Source organism: Sturnira hondurensis, unplaced genomic scaffold (assembly GCF_014824575.4).
Source record: "Sturnira hondurensis isolate 20B ecotype Veracruz unplaced genomic scaffold, ASM1482457v3 Scaffold0025376, whole genome shotgun sequence".
In the NCBI taxonomy this organism is placed as follows: domain Eukaryota; kingdom Metazoa; phylum Chordata; class Mammalia; order Chiroptera; family Phyllostomidae; genus Sturnira; species Sturnira hondurensis.
In genome coordinates this window covers 1202563-1221472 of record NW_028098007.1, presented here as the reverse complement: position 1 = coordinate 1221472, position 18910 = coordinate 1202563, and the positions used below count along the sequence as shown (strand labels likewise).

The window sequence follows — 18910 nt, the reverse complement described above, 5'->3', positions numbered from 1 at the left end:
CTCCCTACCCTCACCGTTCCTTTAGGAAGCACGAGTCACGGAGGCAAACATTGTTAGCACCTTTGGTGTGTCCTCTTAATTACTGTGTGGCAGTAATAGCCTCCCCAAATCCATCCCATGCTTGAAAGATAGATCTGGCTATGCTACCAATGTAACCCAATGTAGACACCAAATGATTTCACATCTGGCTTAAGGTAAACAAGGCCAGGAGAAAATTCGGTACAGGGTCACAAAAAAAACAAGAAAAGAAGCAGTCACAAATAATGGCAATATTACTGCAAACCAAGAAACTAGAATCGGGGTCTGGCTGTTCAGTTTTATAAATAATGCATAAGTGCAGTCACTGAAACCACGGGGTTTCCTTTCACTGTAAGCTCTCTGATTATATAAGGCTTCTTATAGGTCTGACAAAAAGCAACTCAGAAACAACACATATCAACCCACATATAGAATTCCCTAAATTAAATATGCTAATCTTTAATAAAGAAGGAAGGTGTATAGTGGGGGGTGGAAAGGGTGAGTGATAAAAGGATGAAGGCTATGTGAATAAAAAATTCTCTTCAGTCACCCTACAGGGCTGATCCATTCCCTCTTGAGCTACTTTCCGAACCAAGTACCTGCCAGACTGAGGAGATGCTGCTGTAAGCAGGTTACATCACCTCACTAGGCCATGCAATTGCTGTGTTTACACCTGAGTTGTTCTTACTGCCAGGGTGGGAAAAGAAAATGGTTTCTTCATGGCAGAAAAGGCAAGAGAGACCCCCAAAACCTACCTGGCAATTCTTTCGCTGACTCCTTGGACTGGAGAGTATGGTTACTTGAGACCCCAACCCCACAACATTATACTCTACCCATTCCCCAAATTCCCAGTCTTCTAGGCATTGAGAGGTTCTGCACAAAGAGGTTTCCCAAACCGTTTGATGACAAAGGTATTTCCCTCTTTGTGCCTTTCTTAATAAGCTTAAAACAAATAGCATTATGATATAATACATAATCTATACACAACTATCTCTCTCTTCTCTCTTTCTTTGACTGGCACCCTCCACCTTGTATATGGAAGAGAAAACATATAGCATGTAAGTTGGTGGTAGCTACTTGAGTGACAGCCAACCTCAGGATAAAGTTGAAATGTAAAGATGGAGCAAAGAGATAGAAAGAAGTGGGGTCTCTGGATAACATCTATTTAACTGCTGATTCAAACCAACCCTTAACCTAATAAACTGCTAGAATTCCAGTTACATGAGTCGAGTCTGATTGCTTAAGGGCATTGACCTATTTTCTATTACTTGTACCCAAACACATTCTAATATATCCAATAGCCAGGAAATATCTTTTCCAAATAACCCAAAATATAGATCAAGTCAGTCACAGTGAAATACACATGCTGCACATACAAGAACCTGTGCTTAGCCCCGTGGGGAATACAGAAATAAACTAAGGGCAGCATGTCACAGTGAAAAGAATATAGCCTTTGCAGTCAGATGACCTGGATCCAATCCTACTCAGGGGAAGCCACTTAATTTCTCTAAGCCTTAGTTTTCTCGCCTATAAAATGGAAGAAATTGGGCTACAGAATTGTGAGAATTATGCTAATACACAAAAGCACCACGTATAGCACTGAGCCATAGTGGGTGTTTAATAACTGAAAGTAATGATTTGTAAAACGAGAGAACGTCTTTACCCTCAAGTAGGGTAGAAAAGATAATTATGATTTAATAATTGGGATATTTACAGGGTACGGAAGACTGAAACAATGGTTCCAACCCTTCACCCCTTACTGAGTCCATGCCCTTTGACATGTAACTTTGCTCCCAGTGTGGACTCAGGCATGTGACTTGCCTTGTCTAATGGGATGTTGGCCAAGCAAGGTTGAACACAAGCAGAATCACGAAAAGCACTTGTGCAAATGGATTGGCATACTTTTGCTATTCTGGTATCATCTTTAAAAGGACATGCCCAGGCTAGCCCACTGGTCCAAGAAGGAAAGACGAGAAACAGCTAGAGCAAAACTGCCCCAGAAAGCCCCACCTAGAGCGGACCACTGCTGACCCAAGGATGCCCGAGTGTGCAGTGTCTGTTCCAAATTCAACTAATATCTTCAGTGCCAGTGAAGACTTGTGGAAATGATTCAAGTCCAGAAGAGACCAGATCATTCTGATGTGGGAAATATTCTTCCTAATAATATCAGTACTTTACAGGCATTAACAAAAGCTATACTACTCTACTATAATTACTGGCAAGCTATTTTAAGAGAAATAAGGAACGATGCTCACACTACTGTGGAGAGCAGGCATAGTACCAACCAAGACATATTTACTACATGTCACTCAAGCTCTAAGTGCTGTGCTAGAAGTTATCAGTGATTTATTTTTATGATCCTTGGTGAGACTAATAGTTGTACTGCCAAGTCAAAATAAAAGGGCAGTTAAGTGTAGGAGTCCCCAGAGATCTATACCATGATGGCCTTTGCTGACCCTCTTCTGAAAATATCCAAGACCATTTGGATATTTGGACTTTGTGACCACCAGCCTATTAGCATCATAATAAAAAGTGTTAATATCATAAGCTATGTCAACATCTCATTAATGATACCAGAAATGCACACTCACAGAACACCCAAAAAGCAACAGAAAATATTATTTAAGTGCAACATGGCCAAGGGAATGTTGTATTAAGATCATTCATTCCTGTCAGCCCTGGCTGGTGGAGCTCAGTGGATTGAGCGCGGGCCTGCAAACCACACGATTGCGGTTCGATTCCCAGTCAGGGCACATGCCAGGGTTGCAGGCCAGTTCCTGGCAGGGGACCCACAAGAGGCAACCATACATTGATATTTCTCTCCTTCTCTCTTTCCCTTCCCCTCTAAAAATAAATAAATAAATTTTTTTAAAAAATCATTCATTCCTGCCATTTCCATTACATCCCATTTCTAAATTTAGGACATGATCACAAATATGAAAGTATGTTTACAATATACAAGTCCTTCCAATGACCTCACAGTTCAGAAAACAACGATAAAAGCAGGGAGTACGACAAATACTTTTACCATTGTTAGTGTCAGAGCTCTGGCAGATACAAGGCTTAAAAGAAGGAGTTGTCTTTGAAGAATTTATAGACTCACTTCTGAGAAAAGAAACACAAAGAAAATATCTCTTGATCTGGGAAGCTGGTTATGGGTGTGCTCATTTATATACATTTAGTGAGCTATACACTTTTCATACGTGTGTTTTTTGTTTTGCTTTATTTTAATAAGAGGTTTTTAAAAAATTTAATGATACTAACAACAGTATAGAACTAAGTACCAAATGAAAAATAATGACATTTCAAGGAGTTCAAGAGGGACTAGTCACTGCTAATAATAAAAGCTACACTAGTTAAAAATGTATTCAGTAATTACTACACACCAGGCACCGTGCTAAATAAGCATTTTACATTTCATCCTCACAACATCCCTGGGGGGTTGTCATCATTTCATCAGCAGCAGCAGTTACCACAATTAATTATTCTCTTCTCCTTGAAACTCCTTCTTCCTTTCCATCCCAGATTTTCCTTCCTGGTTTTCTTCCTACCTCACTAGCCACTCCTTAATCTGCCCTTCCCTAAGACTTTTAAAATTGAAATACTCTAGGTCAGGGGCAGACAGTTACTGTGTGGCCTGTCACAACCAGGGCTCCAGGGAAGCTTTCCTGAGCTCCACCTCCTGTCCCTCCTTCCCCCACCCCCAACCCAGGGGAAAAACTGGTCTCAGCTGCCAAAAAGGTTGGGGACTGGCACTGTAGGGCTTAGCTACTGGTCCTCTTCTCTATCTAGACTCCCTGGGACAGGTACTATTATTATTACTTCCATTTTACAGATAAAAACAATGAGGCACAGAGATTCAAACCCAGATAATCAAGACTTCAGAGCCCATGCTCTTAACCACCTTTCTATTCTGCCTTCTTTGTTTTCCATATAAGAGGCAGCAGTTACACACATTCCACATTGTGATGCCCTCAACTGACTGAGAAAAGAGACAGAGAGAGAGGGACATGGGATCCTCCTTCACAAGATACTAAGGACTAATACCAGGCACAAAGCTTGCAGAAAAACCAGTACTCTTGCAAAATCTGTTACACAATTTTCCTTCTTAAATTTCTTCACTTCAGGTTTTGGTACTTAACTTCTCAAGAACAAATGCAAAAACATTCTACAACAGACTCTAAAATCGAGATGCTCATCAGAATAATCTGGAGAGCTTTTAAGAATACATATGGACCCTATGCAGACCTACTCTACTAAACCCCGAAGATTCTAGGAATCTATGTTCTAAGAAGCACCCAAGCAAATTCTGGAGCTGGTAACTCAGTACCTGAATTTGGGGACTTTTTTGTTCTAAGAGGATTCTCTGGTCCTCAGGGGTTCAAGATGACTATCACATATTCATCTGCCTAGAAGAGGCAGAGAGTGAAATAAGAATGGAGATGTAAATGGATTTCATGGAGTAATGAGACTCATCAGGAATCCATAGTAGTGAAGGTGATATTCTAGATCAGGACATCAAATGTTTCTGGGTAGTCTGGGAATTTCTTGCTGTAACAGAGTCTGCAGGCAAGTGCTGTCATCCAGGCAGCAAGAAACAATTTATTTGAGCACTCACATTCTTAAGAGTATGTACCAAGTATTACGAGGGAATCCAAGAGTATTAAGAGATACAGCCATTGCCCTCAGGCAACAGAAGAAAGCATTGTTAACTCCGCCATTTTTGTATAAACAAAGGTACACCTTTGATTGATACATATGCAAGTATCAACTACTACAGAACCTTAAACTTAAACTGCTGAAACTAAGGCAAAGAAGTCACCTTCAACATGTTTATTGAAGTCTTACCTCTGTAAGTGCATGCAATTGTCCTTGATGTACACATACACCCATGAACCTATAAAACAAAAGTTTTGTTTTTAAACAAATGAAAATGACATAAACATAACTGCCATACAGAGACACTAGTTTATTTACCTATGCATTAGAAATGATCTAATATCTGTGAAGTCTCTGGGCTCCTGTACACCCTTATAGCCTCTCAAACTTTGAGACCAGACTGGTAAATTTCTAAGTTTACATGAAACATCTGGTTGTGGCAAGACCTAGTAGTAAAAAGCAATGATGGAAGGAGGGGGTAAAATAGCATGATATTTAAAAACATATCAAACTTGAAGTAAAAAACCCTGATGCTGGCTTCAGCTCTGCCACTGACTACATGCTCACCACCACCATTCCCAACTTGAGGCCAAAAAATGTCACTAACCGTAAACCTATTTGGGACTCAGTTTCCTCAACTAAAAAATTAGCAGACTGGACTACCCAATATGAAGGTCTGTAATTCACAAACAAACCGAGGGTGAAAGTGGGGGTAGCCTACATTTGCCAAATGACAAAGAACTTCCTTTACACAAAAATAACTCTTCCAAATATGTAATAAAAAAGAACCAACAGAAAAATAGGCAAATGGCATGTGCATGATTCAACGAAAAATAAGTATAAATAACTAATAAAAATATCAAAATGTGCTCAAATTCACTCATAATAAAAGAAATATACATTAAAACAAGGAAATATTGCTTTTTGAGATATTGCTTTTTAAATCTATCAAATGAAAAAAGATTAAAATTAATAATGCCAAGAAGGTGAGAAAACATGAACAGAAAACACTGTTGAGTTCTTGGCACAATTTTTTCAAATGGCCATTAATTATACCTAGCAAATATTTTAATTGCTCTAACAATTCCATTTCTAGGAATTTATCTTACAAATATACTCAATTTAGGGGAGCAAAAATTCATGTAAAAAGCACCTATTCCACCAGTATTTATGAATCTAAACAACTATCGATGAGGATTGGTTAAATACTTGTGGCATATTCCTCGACTGGAAAACTATACAGCCATTAAAAAGAATGAAGTTGCCTTAGTTGTTGTGGCTCAGTGGACTGAGTGCTGGCCTGTGAACCAAATGGCTGCTGGTTCAATTCCCAGAAAGGGCACATGCCTGGGTTGCAGGCCAGGTCCCCACTTGGGGACATGCAAGAGGCCACCACACATTGATGTTTCTCTCCCTCTCTTTCTGACTACCATCCCCCCTCTCTAAAAATAAATAAATAAAATCTTTAAAAAAAAAGAACAAATTCGATCTTTACGTACTGATATGGGAAGATATCCAAAATATACTGTTAGAAAACATCAAGCTAAAAATCCCATTTGTTTAAAAAGTTTGTATATTAATTTAAAATGTCTAGAAACATTAATAAGTGGTACTGAGGGGGAAATGGGTATTTTTAGTGTGTATATATATATATTATATTTTAAGTTTATTTCAACCAACAGGTTATATTTATACATAAAAATAATTTTTAAATAAAAACCATACCATGCCACCCTATAAAAATAAGTAAGTAAATAAGTAAGTACCATAAATCAATGATTATGACTAAGGATCATAAAGTGCGATACGACAAATGGGGTTTGGGTTGCCAAGACAGAAGTCTCGCTAATAATGCTCACAATTCTCAACTAAGCTCTAGTTCAGAGGAACAAAGAAAAGGGAAGAGACTGACTACAAGTGAGAGTGTTGGCACAGCGGTGACTGTGCTGGAAAGGACCATAACGTTCCATGAAGGCAGTGTCCACACCACATTCTTCCCTGTGACCACAGCACCTGACAGTGTCTAGCAAAAGTGTGCACATTCAGTAAACAATTGTTGAGTGAAAAGGAATTGAGTGAGGGAAAGCACCTAGTCAGCTGTTTTAACAGCACAGTTTTAAAGACATGCTGCTTCAAGCAAAATTACTAATGTGGAAATTTCAGAATTTCTCCAAAAAGTGGTCTCTGGTCCACTAGCTTTTTCTAAGTGCATCCAGAGACTTGGTGGGAACCTGAGAAAGGAAAGATCTGAGGAAAGATCTAGGTAGTACTGAAAACAGGAATGCAGGCTCCAATAACTAGCTGAAACACACCTCTGGCTTGGGGAGAAACGGAAAGAAAAATAGTAGAGCGGTTAAAAGGGCTCCGGGGACTTCCGCCAAGATGGAGGCATAGGTGGAAACACTGTGCCTCCTCCCACAACCAAGTTTGAATACGACAAAGGTTTGGAGAAACAAAGACACAACCAAAGGACAGAAAATTGAATTATACGGAAGTCCGACTACATCTAACCGTTCAACGGGGACGGTAAGAGGGGCGGAGCCAGCAGTGAGCGGGGTCGGGCAGGACAGGGCCCCCGACCCAGGCGCGCAGGCGGACGAGAACCAGCTGGGGTGCGGGGCAGACCGCGGGCGCATATTCGCGCACAGTGAGACAAACCACGCAGGCCCCAGGGGGCGAGGGCTGACGGCGGTGGCACACTCGCGAGCAGTGGGACGAAACGCGTGGGCCAGGTGACGGCAGCAACTGCGGCACCGGTGAGGGCCGTGGCGGCAGGCGGCGGACAGGACGCCATAGTCCCTCTTTGACCCCGCCCCCACATACAACGTCACAACCCAGCGACTTAGTTGCCCTGTTCTAGTGAACACTTTAGGGCTCTGATCCTGCTATGGAACAGGCACGAACAGCCCAAAAGATGGCGCAAGAAGAACTCAAAGTCCCAGAGCCAATAACTCTAAGCGACCAAGAAATTGCCAGCCTCTCAGAAGCACAATTCAAGACACTATTTATCAGGATGCTCACAGAACTGGTAGATTATAGTCACAAATTAGAGGAACATAGTCACAAATTAGAGGAACATATGAAGGCTAAACTAATTGAAATGAAGGGAGATGCACAGGAAACCAATAGTGATGGAAAGGAAACTGGGACTCAAATCAATGGAATGGACCAGAAGGAAGAACAAAACATCCCACCAGAAAGGAATGAAGAAATGAGAATTCAAAAAAATGAGGAGAGGCTTAGGAACCTCCAGGACATCTTTAAACGTTCCAACATCCGAATTATAGGGGTACCAGAAGGGGGAAAGAAACAGCCACGAGTGGAAAACGTATTTGAACAAATAATAAAGGAGAACTTCCCCAGTCTGGCAAAGGAAATAGACTTCCAGGAAATCCAGGAAGCTCAGAGAGTGCCAAAGAAGTTGGACCCAAGAAGGAACACACCAAGGCACATCATAATTACATTAGCCAAGACCAAAATGAAGGAGAGAATCCTAGAAGCAGCAAGGGATAAGGGGACAGTCACCTACAAAGGAGTACCCATCAGACTGTCAGCGGATTTCTCAAAAGAGACCTTACAGGCAAGAAGGGGCTGGAAAGAAGTATTCCAAGTCATGAAATCCAAAGACCTACAGCCAAGATTGCTTTATCCAGCAAAACTTTCATTTAGAATGGAAGGACAGATAAAGTGCTTCTCAGATAAGGTCAAGTTCAAGGAGTTCATCATCACCAAGCCCTTATTATATGAAATGCTAAAGGGACTTATATAAGAAAAAGAAGATGAAAAATATTAACAGTGAAAGGACAGCAAACACACAGTTATTAACAACCACACCTAAAACAAAAGCAAACCAAGAGGACAGCTAGATCAGGAGTGGAACCATAGAAATGAAGAACACATGGAGGGTTAGAAATAGGGGGGTGGGAGGGGGAGAAGGGGGGAGAAGGCACAGAAAATAGCATAGAGGGTAGGTAGAAAATAGGGGGGAGGGCGAGAATAGTGGGGGAAATATAGAATCCAAAGAACTTGAGACACGTGGTTATAAACTAAGGTGGGGGAGAATGGTGGGGGAGGGAGGGTGCGGGTGGAGGGGAATGAAGGGGGGGAATAGAACAACTGTAATGGCATAATCAATAAAATATATTTTTAAAAAAAAAGGGCTCCGAAGTTAGAGCGGGTAGAGGGTGTAGGTTCAAATCTCACCTCCACCCTTTACTTTGGCAAGCATTAGTTTCCCTCTCTATAAAATAGGACAATAACCCACATCGCTCTTTTGTCACTTTCCTTACCTCGGAAGATTCCATTTTATTTCTCTCTGCATTTCTAGTATCTAGTATAGCATCTGGCACACAGTAAGCAAGCTCTCAGTAAAGATTTGTTGAATGGCATGAATGATCTATATGACCTGGAAACTTAAGTTCATGCTCCTCCCTGAGGTGGAAGATTTTACTTACTGAAGATCATCCTTCCAGAATCAGCTAAAATTTCTTCTTCTCTGTAACAATCTCCTGGATGTCATCCACATTAATCTTCTCTCTACCTCTCCTTCACCTTCTTAGCCCCCTCCACCGCCCACAGTACTGCTAGCACTTTTATCCTCCTTTGAAAGACTGACTTTTCATTAGCATAAGTGAAGTGGCCCAGGGTCTGGAGTCAGACTGCTTGGATTTGAATCCTGGTTCTCTTACTTACTCATGACCTCTCTGTATTTCAGTATCTTCACATGCAAAATGGGAATACTAATATTACCTAGCCTATATGGCTACTGTGAAGATGAATGAGATAACTTGGGCTCCTGGAACATAACAAACACTAGAAAATGTTAGCTATTCTTCTTCCTCTTTTAACATTTCCAATTCCTTCTCCAGAATGTAATATAAGAAAGGTTTTGCCCTGGCTGGTGTGGCTCAGTGAATTGAGTACTAGACTGTGAACCAAAAGGTCACTGGTTTAATTCCCAGTCAGGGCACATGCCTGGGTTGCAGGCCAGGTCTCCAGTAGGGGCTTGCAAGAGGCAACCACTCACTGGTGTTTCTTTCTTTCTCTTTCTCCCTCCCTTCCTCTCTAAAAATAAATAAATAAAATCTTAATGAAAAAAGAAAGAAAGGTTTTTAAGAGTACAGAGCTCATCTCATCTCTTTCTGTATACAGTGTCTGAAACATAATGCTGTGAACATAAGATTCTAACAAGCATTTCTTCTTTTTTTTTAAATGTCTTATTTATTTATCTTTCGAGGGGAAGGGAAGGAGAGAGGAAGAGAAATATCAATGTATGGTTGCTTCTCATGCATCCCCTGCTGGGAACTCGCCCTTGTCGGGAACTGGCCTGCAACCCAGGCATGTGCCCTGACTGGGAATCGAACCGTGATCGCCTGGTTCGCAGGCCCGTGCTCAATCCACTGAGCTATACCAGCCAGGGCTTCTAACAAGCATTTCTTGAATAAAACAAACAATAATCATCAAGTTAGCTTCACGATGTAAACTCAAGTTATAAGAAAGAACACTTAGAGGCAGGTACAAGCCTGGAAAGACAAGAGGTATTTATTTTATTAAGTAAAATATTTACACAAGCTAGGCAATAGGATTCTGCTAGCAAAACATTGGCTACATTCTAAAGAAATGGGTCTCCTAGAAGCTGAAAAGACCTGGTTTCAGTGTGATGCCCTCCTTCTCCCCTCCCCCGCAGACCCACAGTCACTAGGACCACATCGTCCACAGAAGTATCAGAGACAGAACACTCAAGCGGTACTGGCTTCCTGTAACAGTTTTCTGCATGCCTTCTTCCACACGCCCCACTCACATCGCCACATCACATCGGTGTTGCACAACTCTACTTCTGTGGGAAACTTTTCTGCCTGACCTTCTCAACCTCATTTCCTTTCTACCACTACCACATCCAAAAAGGTGTCACAGAGCTTGCAAGCTGAGACAGGCCTTAGCTTTATATTAGAAGAGGAGCTTGAGCAGAATTAATCATTCCAGTTGCTATAAACAGAATATATTATAAAAGGGAAATATTACTCATCCTTAACAGAGAAGTCATATCTGCCTAGAAAAGCATTTAATATTAACAATAAGTTTTCACTAAAATTTGTATTGCTAATTATATCAAACTCCAACTTGTCAATAAAACCTCAGATCTTTTTTGTTATGAAACAGGACCTAAAAAATTACATCCTGGATGATTCTTTTTTTTTTTGAGATTTTATTTATTTACTTTTAGAGAGAGGGGAAGGGAGGGAGAAGGAGAGGGAAAGAAACATCAGTGTGTGAGACATACATTGATTGGTTGCCTCTCACACACTCCCAACTGGGGACCTGGCCTGCAACCCAGACATGTGCCCTGACTGGGAATTAAACTGGCAATGTTTTGGTTTGCAAGTTGACACTCAATCCACTGAGCCATACTGGTCAGGGCCTGAATGATTCTTGTTTCCCACTACCACCACTCCAAATCATGTCAGCTAGAATTACTTAGTTCAAGAAGGGAGCACTTTCTTAATGCATGTGCTTGAGAGGGAGTGATTATTCAAATTTGTTATTTTTAGTTTCACATTACACACGCATTCCTGTTGAGAAGCAGGGAGAGTTGCTTTTGTTTTTTAGATCAGTGCTTTATAAATTTTAATGTAGAAATGAATCACCTAAGAATCACATAAATTGCAGACTCTGATTCTATAGGTTGGAGGGTGGGGTCTGAGAGTCTGAATTCCTAATAAGCTCCCAGGATGCTGATGTTGTTTAGTCCAGGAACCACCCATCGAGTAGCAAGGCTCAATCTATACGAAAGACAGCTGATCTCTGAAGTTAGTAAGACTGTAACAGAAAACTCCCAACTCTGATACTACTAGTAAACTCCACTTTGACCAGAGGCTTAATATGCCTCAGTCTTTCCTGTAGCGTGATTTACCATTTCCCATAAAGTGTTATTACCATGCTCTTGCACACCTTTGCCTTTTCTTAGGGTGTTTCCACTGGCTAGAATGCCCCCCACCCCAATTTCCACATAGAATCTACCCATCTTCAAACCCCAACTCAAATACTTCCTTTCCCACAAAACAAATATGGCTCCCTCTGAACCATCTACACCACCCTCCATAGCATCATCATTTCCTACTTTGGACTGTGTTTTATAACATGCCTACTAGACATAAGCTTCTTAACAGCATTCTTTTGCTGGGCATATAACAGTATATAAACACTTGCTGGGTAAATTTAAATCAACTCTGACAATTCAAAAATTATTCAGTGCTGACCGTGTGCCAGGCATTGGTAATAACCGTGATTGTGGTAACGACTATTTCTTAAAGAGCACTTACTATGTAAACATATTCTAAGCACTTTACATTATATTCATTTCATCCTCACAACAGAGCAGTGAAGCAGTACTTTTATTATCCCAATCGTGTTGATACAGAACTGAGGCTCAGAGAAATTAAGTAACTCACCCAAAGTCATTCAGCTGGTAAGTGACAGAGGGAGGAGTCAAACCTCAACAGTGAGTTCCAGTGTCTGTGCTCTTAATCACTGTTCCATTGCCTCTTCATATAGTTATAAAAGGGATATAAAAATGAGATATAAAGGGATATAAAAACAAGACACGATCCCTGTCCTTAAGAAGCTATTGGTTCCTCAAAATCTCTTTGTGGCCGCTCCTATCTCCTGATCAAAGTCCAAATTCCTTAACATGTTATTCAAGGGTCTGAATGATCTGACTCAAGCCTCTCTTCTTTATCTTCTGTTACATAAAGAATTCCACCTGAATTCGCTATGGTTTAGTTATATAAACTGCCACTCCTAAATATGTTCTGAATTCCGTATTGTGGCTACGAGTCCATTTGGAATTCATTTTTCAAAGCTCTACCAATCAATCCTTAAAAACTCAGTTCAAAAATATCTCCAAATATTGATAACAAGAATAACAACAGCACCAAACATTTATAAACCAAGTAGTGTGCCAGACACGGCCACACACTAAGTCATTTAATTCTGCAAATGGCCCTTTGATAATGGTTAGGATAATTCCTATCTCAGAGACATAATTTCAAATATTTCCCTAATCTTTCCAATGAAAAAATTAATCTTTCTCTTCCTTCTACACTCATATCATTCCATAAAACTCTGTTGAAACTTATCAGACCTGTTTTCTACATCAAATTTTACCTGTATCTATTTCTTCCACTGAATTTACAGGGTTCCTGAATTTAAAGAGATGTTATGTGTGAAAGAGAATGAGTACTTTTTAAAAAAATAAATTGCTTCCCTTTTCCTCCTGAAGTAGACTACATGTCTCTTAATGGTTGGTTAAGACCACACACTGAGTTCTGGCCAGCAGTTCTGGGACAGGAGTATGTGATTCCTAGGCCTCTTCCATAAAAACCTCAACACTGTTCTCCACACCTTAGTCTTTCATCGGCCAGCAGATGCAGAAGAACCAGTGGAGGCATCTGAGGCCCTGTCCTTGCTAAGAAAGAAGAGCTCCCTACCCACCTCCACCCAACATGCATCGGACTGGGATGTGAATAAGAAACAAGCTTTTAGGACAGCAAGATTTTAAGTTGCTTACTATAGTAGTTAGCTCACCTGGATTAAATATACCACATAGTTTTGTGTCTCTGTATATATTAAAAACATTGCCTTTTTCATAGTTCATGCTCAGTAAATATTTACTGAATTAAATTGAAACTTAAAATTCCTATTCCATGGCAGGACCTTTCCTAGACCCTATTGTCAGCCAGCCATCTCCAAAATGGGAAATGAGCAAGATTACCCATTAAAGGATGAAAAGCAAATTACAATCTTTACTTATATTATTTTTTAAAAAGATTTTATTTATTTATCTTTAGAGGGGAAGGGAAGGAGAGAGGCAACCACAAATATCAATGTGCGGTTGCCTCTCGTGCGTCCCCTGCTGGGAACTGGTCTGCCATCCAGGCATGTGCCCTGACTAAAAATCGAACTGCGGTTGTTTGGTTCACAGGCCCGTGCTCAGGCCACTGAGCTATACCAGCCAGGTCCTCATATTATTTTTTATGTAAAAAAGATAAATTGATATTTAGTAGCACCTGGGCATGTACTCAAAAAAATGTTTTCCTAATGGGACACTGGGGTAGCAGAAAACGTCCAAAGATGTTCATGTCCTAATCCCCAGAACCTATGAATATGTTCAGTTATATTGCAAGAGGAAAGAATTAAAATTGCTAATTTTAATTAATTGGGATCATTATTGCTGCTAATCAGCTGACTTTAAAAGAGGGAGATTATCCTGGATTATCAAAGAGCATCCAGTATAATCAAAACAGTCCTCAAAGGCAGAGCAGGGAGGCAGAAGAGACAGTGTCAGGGGGATAGGATGCAAAATAGACTGAATCAGTCAATGCCTGCTTCGAAAATGGAAGAGGGCTACAAGCCAAGGAATGCAAGCAGCTGCCAGGAGCCGGAAAAAGGAAACAGATCCTCCCCTAGAACCTGCAGAAAGGAACACAGCCCTCCCAAAGCTTGATTTTAGCCCAGTAAGGCCCGCATCAGATTTCTGACCAATGGAATTGTGAAATAATAATTCTGTATTGTTTTAAGCCAATAGGTTTGTGGTAATTTGATATGTTAGCCATAGAAAACTAATAACAGATACATAATCAGAATATTTATTAGTCACTATTCTATATCATAATGTTTACAAAACTAGGATAGATAGACTTTAGGCTTTGATACTTTTTAAAACATAAAAAACCTAATATATTCCTTGGTGGCATTTATACTCAGTCAAATATTTATTGAGGTCACAGTTCTGCATAAAACTCAGAGCTAAACATTGAAGTTTAAATGCTATTCCTCCTCAAAAGTTTATAATCTAAACAGTACAGTGAGGGAGAGGTATGACAGCAGTCTAAAACACATCTAGCCATTCTCCTTCTGCAAAAAACAAAAAACAGGGGTGGCTTTAGCTCAAGCAGTTACTTCATCAAGGCAGTCCTAAAAAACAAAAACAAACAAACAAAAAACCACCAACAGTACTGTTGGACTTAAACCTGCTCAATTTCTTATAATAGGAACAAGTAAGCGTTCTGTGACCATTATACCAACACTGTCAAGACAATTACTACTCATTGCTCACCAACGATATACCTGGAAACTGTGCTGGGTGTTTTATACACATTACCTGAAGTGACATTGACCCCATTTTAATCATTTAAGAAAATGAGGTTGTTCAGAGCACTTAAGCGACTTGACAAAGGTTGGAGAGGGTACTAGCATCTGGATCCGTTTGGCTCCAAAGCCCATGTTTTGTTCTGTGACAATGGGTATGAAAGAAAAAAGACCAGTGGTTCAATAAATAACTTTATTTTTGATTCACAAAAAAGAACTGCCTATCTGTAAACCAATGAAAATCTAACTGGTTTGCTTTACAAGCTTTTCTATTGCCAACGTTAGCAATAAGCACCATACATATTGTAGGAGAGTTATTTTGACTTGTACTGGTCTTTCCAGAAAAAAAATGTCTGACTCCAAAGTTACAGTAAAAACAGTTAAGAGACATGAAATAAACCTAAAAAATATTAAAATATGGGCATAAGTTTTATATTAATGTTTTCTAAAAGACCCAATCTGAGCCCTATTGAAAATGGTTTACTTTTCTTTAAAAAGTATTTCCTGAAGTTATAATATATTTTTATCCGATCTCCTCCCATAATTTTGAAAGGAAAGGCCTTGTAACATACGCTACCAGACTCCACTAAGCTTTAACATATGGCACTAAAAGGAACTTCTTTGCATTTTACTTCCAAATAAAGCAAAGATACCATGACTCTCTTGGACTAGAAAAAAATAACCAAAAAGAAGAAGAGAAGGGAATGGTTCAGATCTCAAGTCCCAAGAGAGCTATGAATCTAGGCCAGTAAAATAAAAGCAATAATATCCTTGCGTAAGGTTTGCTGCAGTTGAAACGTTTTTAGAGATATTACAGCATTGAAAACTGGTCGTGCTAGGTCCCAGACATGAGGATGCATAAGGAAAACTCAGCTCAACAGACATTAACCTCCAGAGCTTCACATCAAGTGACACTAAACAGAGCTGGTTCAGTTTTGCTTTCTCTTTTCTGTCCCTGGTTTTTATGGTCCAATTTTAAGACAGCTAAAGGCAAAACAGACCTTGCTCAGCAATCACCTGACCAAGTCAATAGCACTACATATAATAAAAGGGCCAGTCAAGTTCATGGTCTAATTTTACTTTTTTTAATTTAAATGAAATTATACAAAAATCTAAAAATTTAAAATTGGCCTGCTTGCGTATAAATATTAAACCAGTTTAATAAATACAAAGCATCTTAGATTACTGAGAGGAAAATATCCTGTAGCTTGAATAACAACTGAAAGTAAACTGAGATTGAGTTCGTGCTGTATTTTATTCCACAGAAAATTGTAAACCTCATTGCTCAAAACTGCCATGCAAACAGCAAAATACCACGTCTCCTGACAAAGGCAGAACTACTAATATCTACATGCAGTGACTTTAAATGTTTCCAAAATGTTGTTTTAAAAAAGTATCAAGAAAGTTTAGAAGAAAACTAATATCCAGAAATACAAGTATCTAGATTGTCTCCCCAAGCACTGAAAAAGCTTCCTCTTCCTTCCCACTTATCCTTTAGTCTAAGACTACTCATAAAGTCAGACCAAAAGAGCAAAATATAACACACTTCACTTTATGTGAACACATTTCTGAAACAACACTATCACAATGATTTATTTCTCCCCCTTCTCCCAAAATGGGAGAAATGTATAGAGGAAAAAAGAACAATCAATCCAACAAACATGTATCAAGAAATTAATATGTAAAAGGTTTGTGCTCTCCACAAATAATGATAATGATGGATAACATTTATTGTGTTCTTACAATGTGTCAGACATTGTTCTAAGCTCTTTACATGGAGTTACTTCATTAAACCCTTATGAAAATATTGTGTGGTAGGTAGTATTATTAACTCCATTTTATGTTTCTAAAAAAATTGAAGAGAGATTAAGTGGCTTGCCCAAGGTTACACAACTAACAAATGGCAGAGTCAAGACAGGACCCTTACCTCAAGCCTTATGCCTATACAGCCTCAGTACGTGATGTTTCAGATGATTATAACATCAAGAATAAAAATAGCAACAGTTAGAATTTAATGCCTTGCACTGTAATAAATTCCTTCTGTACATTATCTTATATAATTCTCCCATCAACCTGGTATGGCATTTCTCATCTGCACTACACAGATGAGAAACCTGAAGTTGTAGAGGTTACATGATTTGCCTAAAGCCTCAACTAAATAAGATACACAACCATCTTGAACCTCTTGTCTGAATTTCAGACTTGTTCATCCAACTGCCAACTTGATATCTCTTGGATCTTCCATCCCCAAAACCTGCCCCCCGCCCCCACGCCAAGTCTTCTCAAGTGTAGTTGCCGACAATTCAGTTCTCCCAGTTGTTCAAATCAAAATCCCAAGAATCACCCTGATTCCTCCTTCTTTTGTGCTAATATCCCACACCCAATCCAGCAGGAAATCCCACTGCCTCTACTTTAAAAAATATCCAGAACCCAAGAGCTTCTTCACTTTTGCTGCTACCATACAGTTTAAGCAGCATGGGCTCTCTCTAGATTACTACAATAGCTTCCTTAGTTAATTTTCATCAGTTATACATTTTACATGACCTCAAATAGGTAATAATGAAAAATAATGTTCCCCTGGCCTGCCTATTCCCCAGAGGGAACCACTTCAATTCAATTTTCAGCTGGTTCTTTTATTTACCATCATAGTTCTTATCATGTTATCCTTATTACACCATTTCTGAGCTTCTACTGTCTTTCCAGTGTGGAAGCTAAGGATTTAGCCTTCTTAAATTAATTCCCTTCCAATATGGTTATAAGACAATTTTGTGTAAAATCAATGTTGAGAAGAAACAAATCAAGCCTCAGCATTTGCATTATTATGACTGATTATAATCGCTGCTAGCCCAAGTAGTGAATTATGATTATGTTTTTATTTCTTGCACAAATTTTGTTTTGCTAATTTTTCATTGCTTAGTTATTATATGCCTACCACTAATTCTTTACAAAGCCTCCAAGAGAATTGTAAAGTTCTGCTGTATGTGAATCTTGACCCTCTCAAACACATCTGGGAATCTATAAATTCTTTCCTCAAACCAGCTCTCCCAACATCTCCCTTAGAGCTCCTGATCTTTCTGCTCCAATCCAGACTGCTTATTCTCCAGACTACTGCCCAGCAGTCACCCTATGGCTTGCTTTCATCATCCTACTCCCTTCTTTCTAGATCCATCCTTTTTATTTTGTTTCCCCCTTGTTTTGATGGAATATATCCTCCAGTAGCTTCATTTAAAAAGGCACATGAGCCCTGGCTGGTGTGGCTCAGTGTTTGAGTGCCAGCCTGTGAATCAAAGGGTCTCCAGTTTGATTCCCAGTCTAGGGAACATGTCTGGGTTGTGGACCAGACCCCCAGCTGACAACCACATATTGATGTTTCTCTCCCTATCTTTCTCTCTCCCTTTCCCTCTTTAAAAAATAAATAAAATCTTTTTTTAAAGGCACATGAGAAGCAAAATCTTGCATATCTGAAAATGTATTTACTCTATCCTCATGTGTGACTGGATAGTTTGGCTGGATATAGAATTCTAAGTAGAAAATAATTTTCTCTCAGAAAGCACTGTTCCATTAGTCTAGCTTCCAGAGCTGGTGTTCAGAAGTTAATTTTAAATCCTTTGTATGGTATCTGTTTTGGATTTTTTCCCCCCTGTTAGTACTTAAAATCTTATTTTAATTACCCATACTCTAAAATTACCTAAAAATATGCTCTGAGGTGGGTCTTTTTTCATTCATGAGGCTGGGCACTTAATAGGCCCTTTCAAGCTAGAAGTTCATGATCTTCAGTTCCATAAAATGCTCTTGTATTTGTCAAAAGTAGACTTCTTGGATTGACCAACTAATTTTCTTATCTTTTCTCTCTTATTTTCCATCTTTGATTTTTTCCTATTAATGGATGATTTCTTCAATTTTATTTCCTTGACTTCTTTTTTTCCTGATAAATCTCTTTTTAATACATTGTGCACGAAGGGTCTCAGATTTTTTTCCAGCCCAATGTATTCTTTCAGGGCTAATATTTACATCTTGACTTTCTAATTCAAATGATTTTATTTACTCTATTTTTTCATTTCCAGGAATCCTTGAGAATCTTTGTGGT

At 39.3% G+C, this 18910-nt stretch overlaps 1 protein-coding gene across 3 annotated transcripts in view; it reads right to left on the bottom strand.

The window, feature by feature from the left end:
* TESK2 (testis associated actin remodelling kinase 2) overlaps positions 1-18910 on the bottom strand; it is a 122014-nt gene that overhangs the window by 38697 nt on the left and 64407 nt on the right. For all 3 annotated transcript variants that reach the window (XM_037039532.1, XM_037039533.1, XM_037039534.1), the window contains one exon: positions 4867-4915. In XM_037039532.1, coding sequence (XP_036895427.1) covers positions 4867-4915 — 49 coding nt within the window. The remainder of the gene's footprint in view (positions 1-4866; positions 4916-18910) is intronic.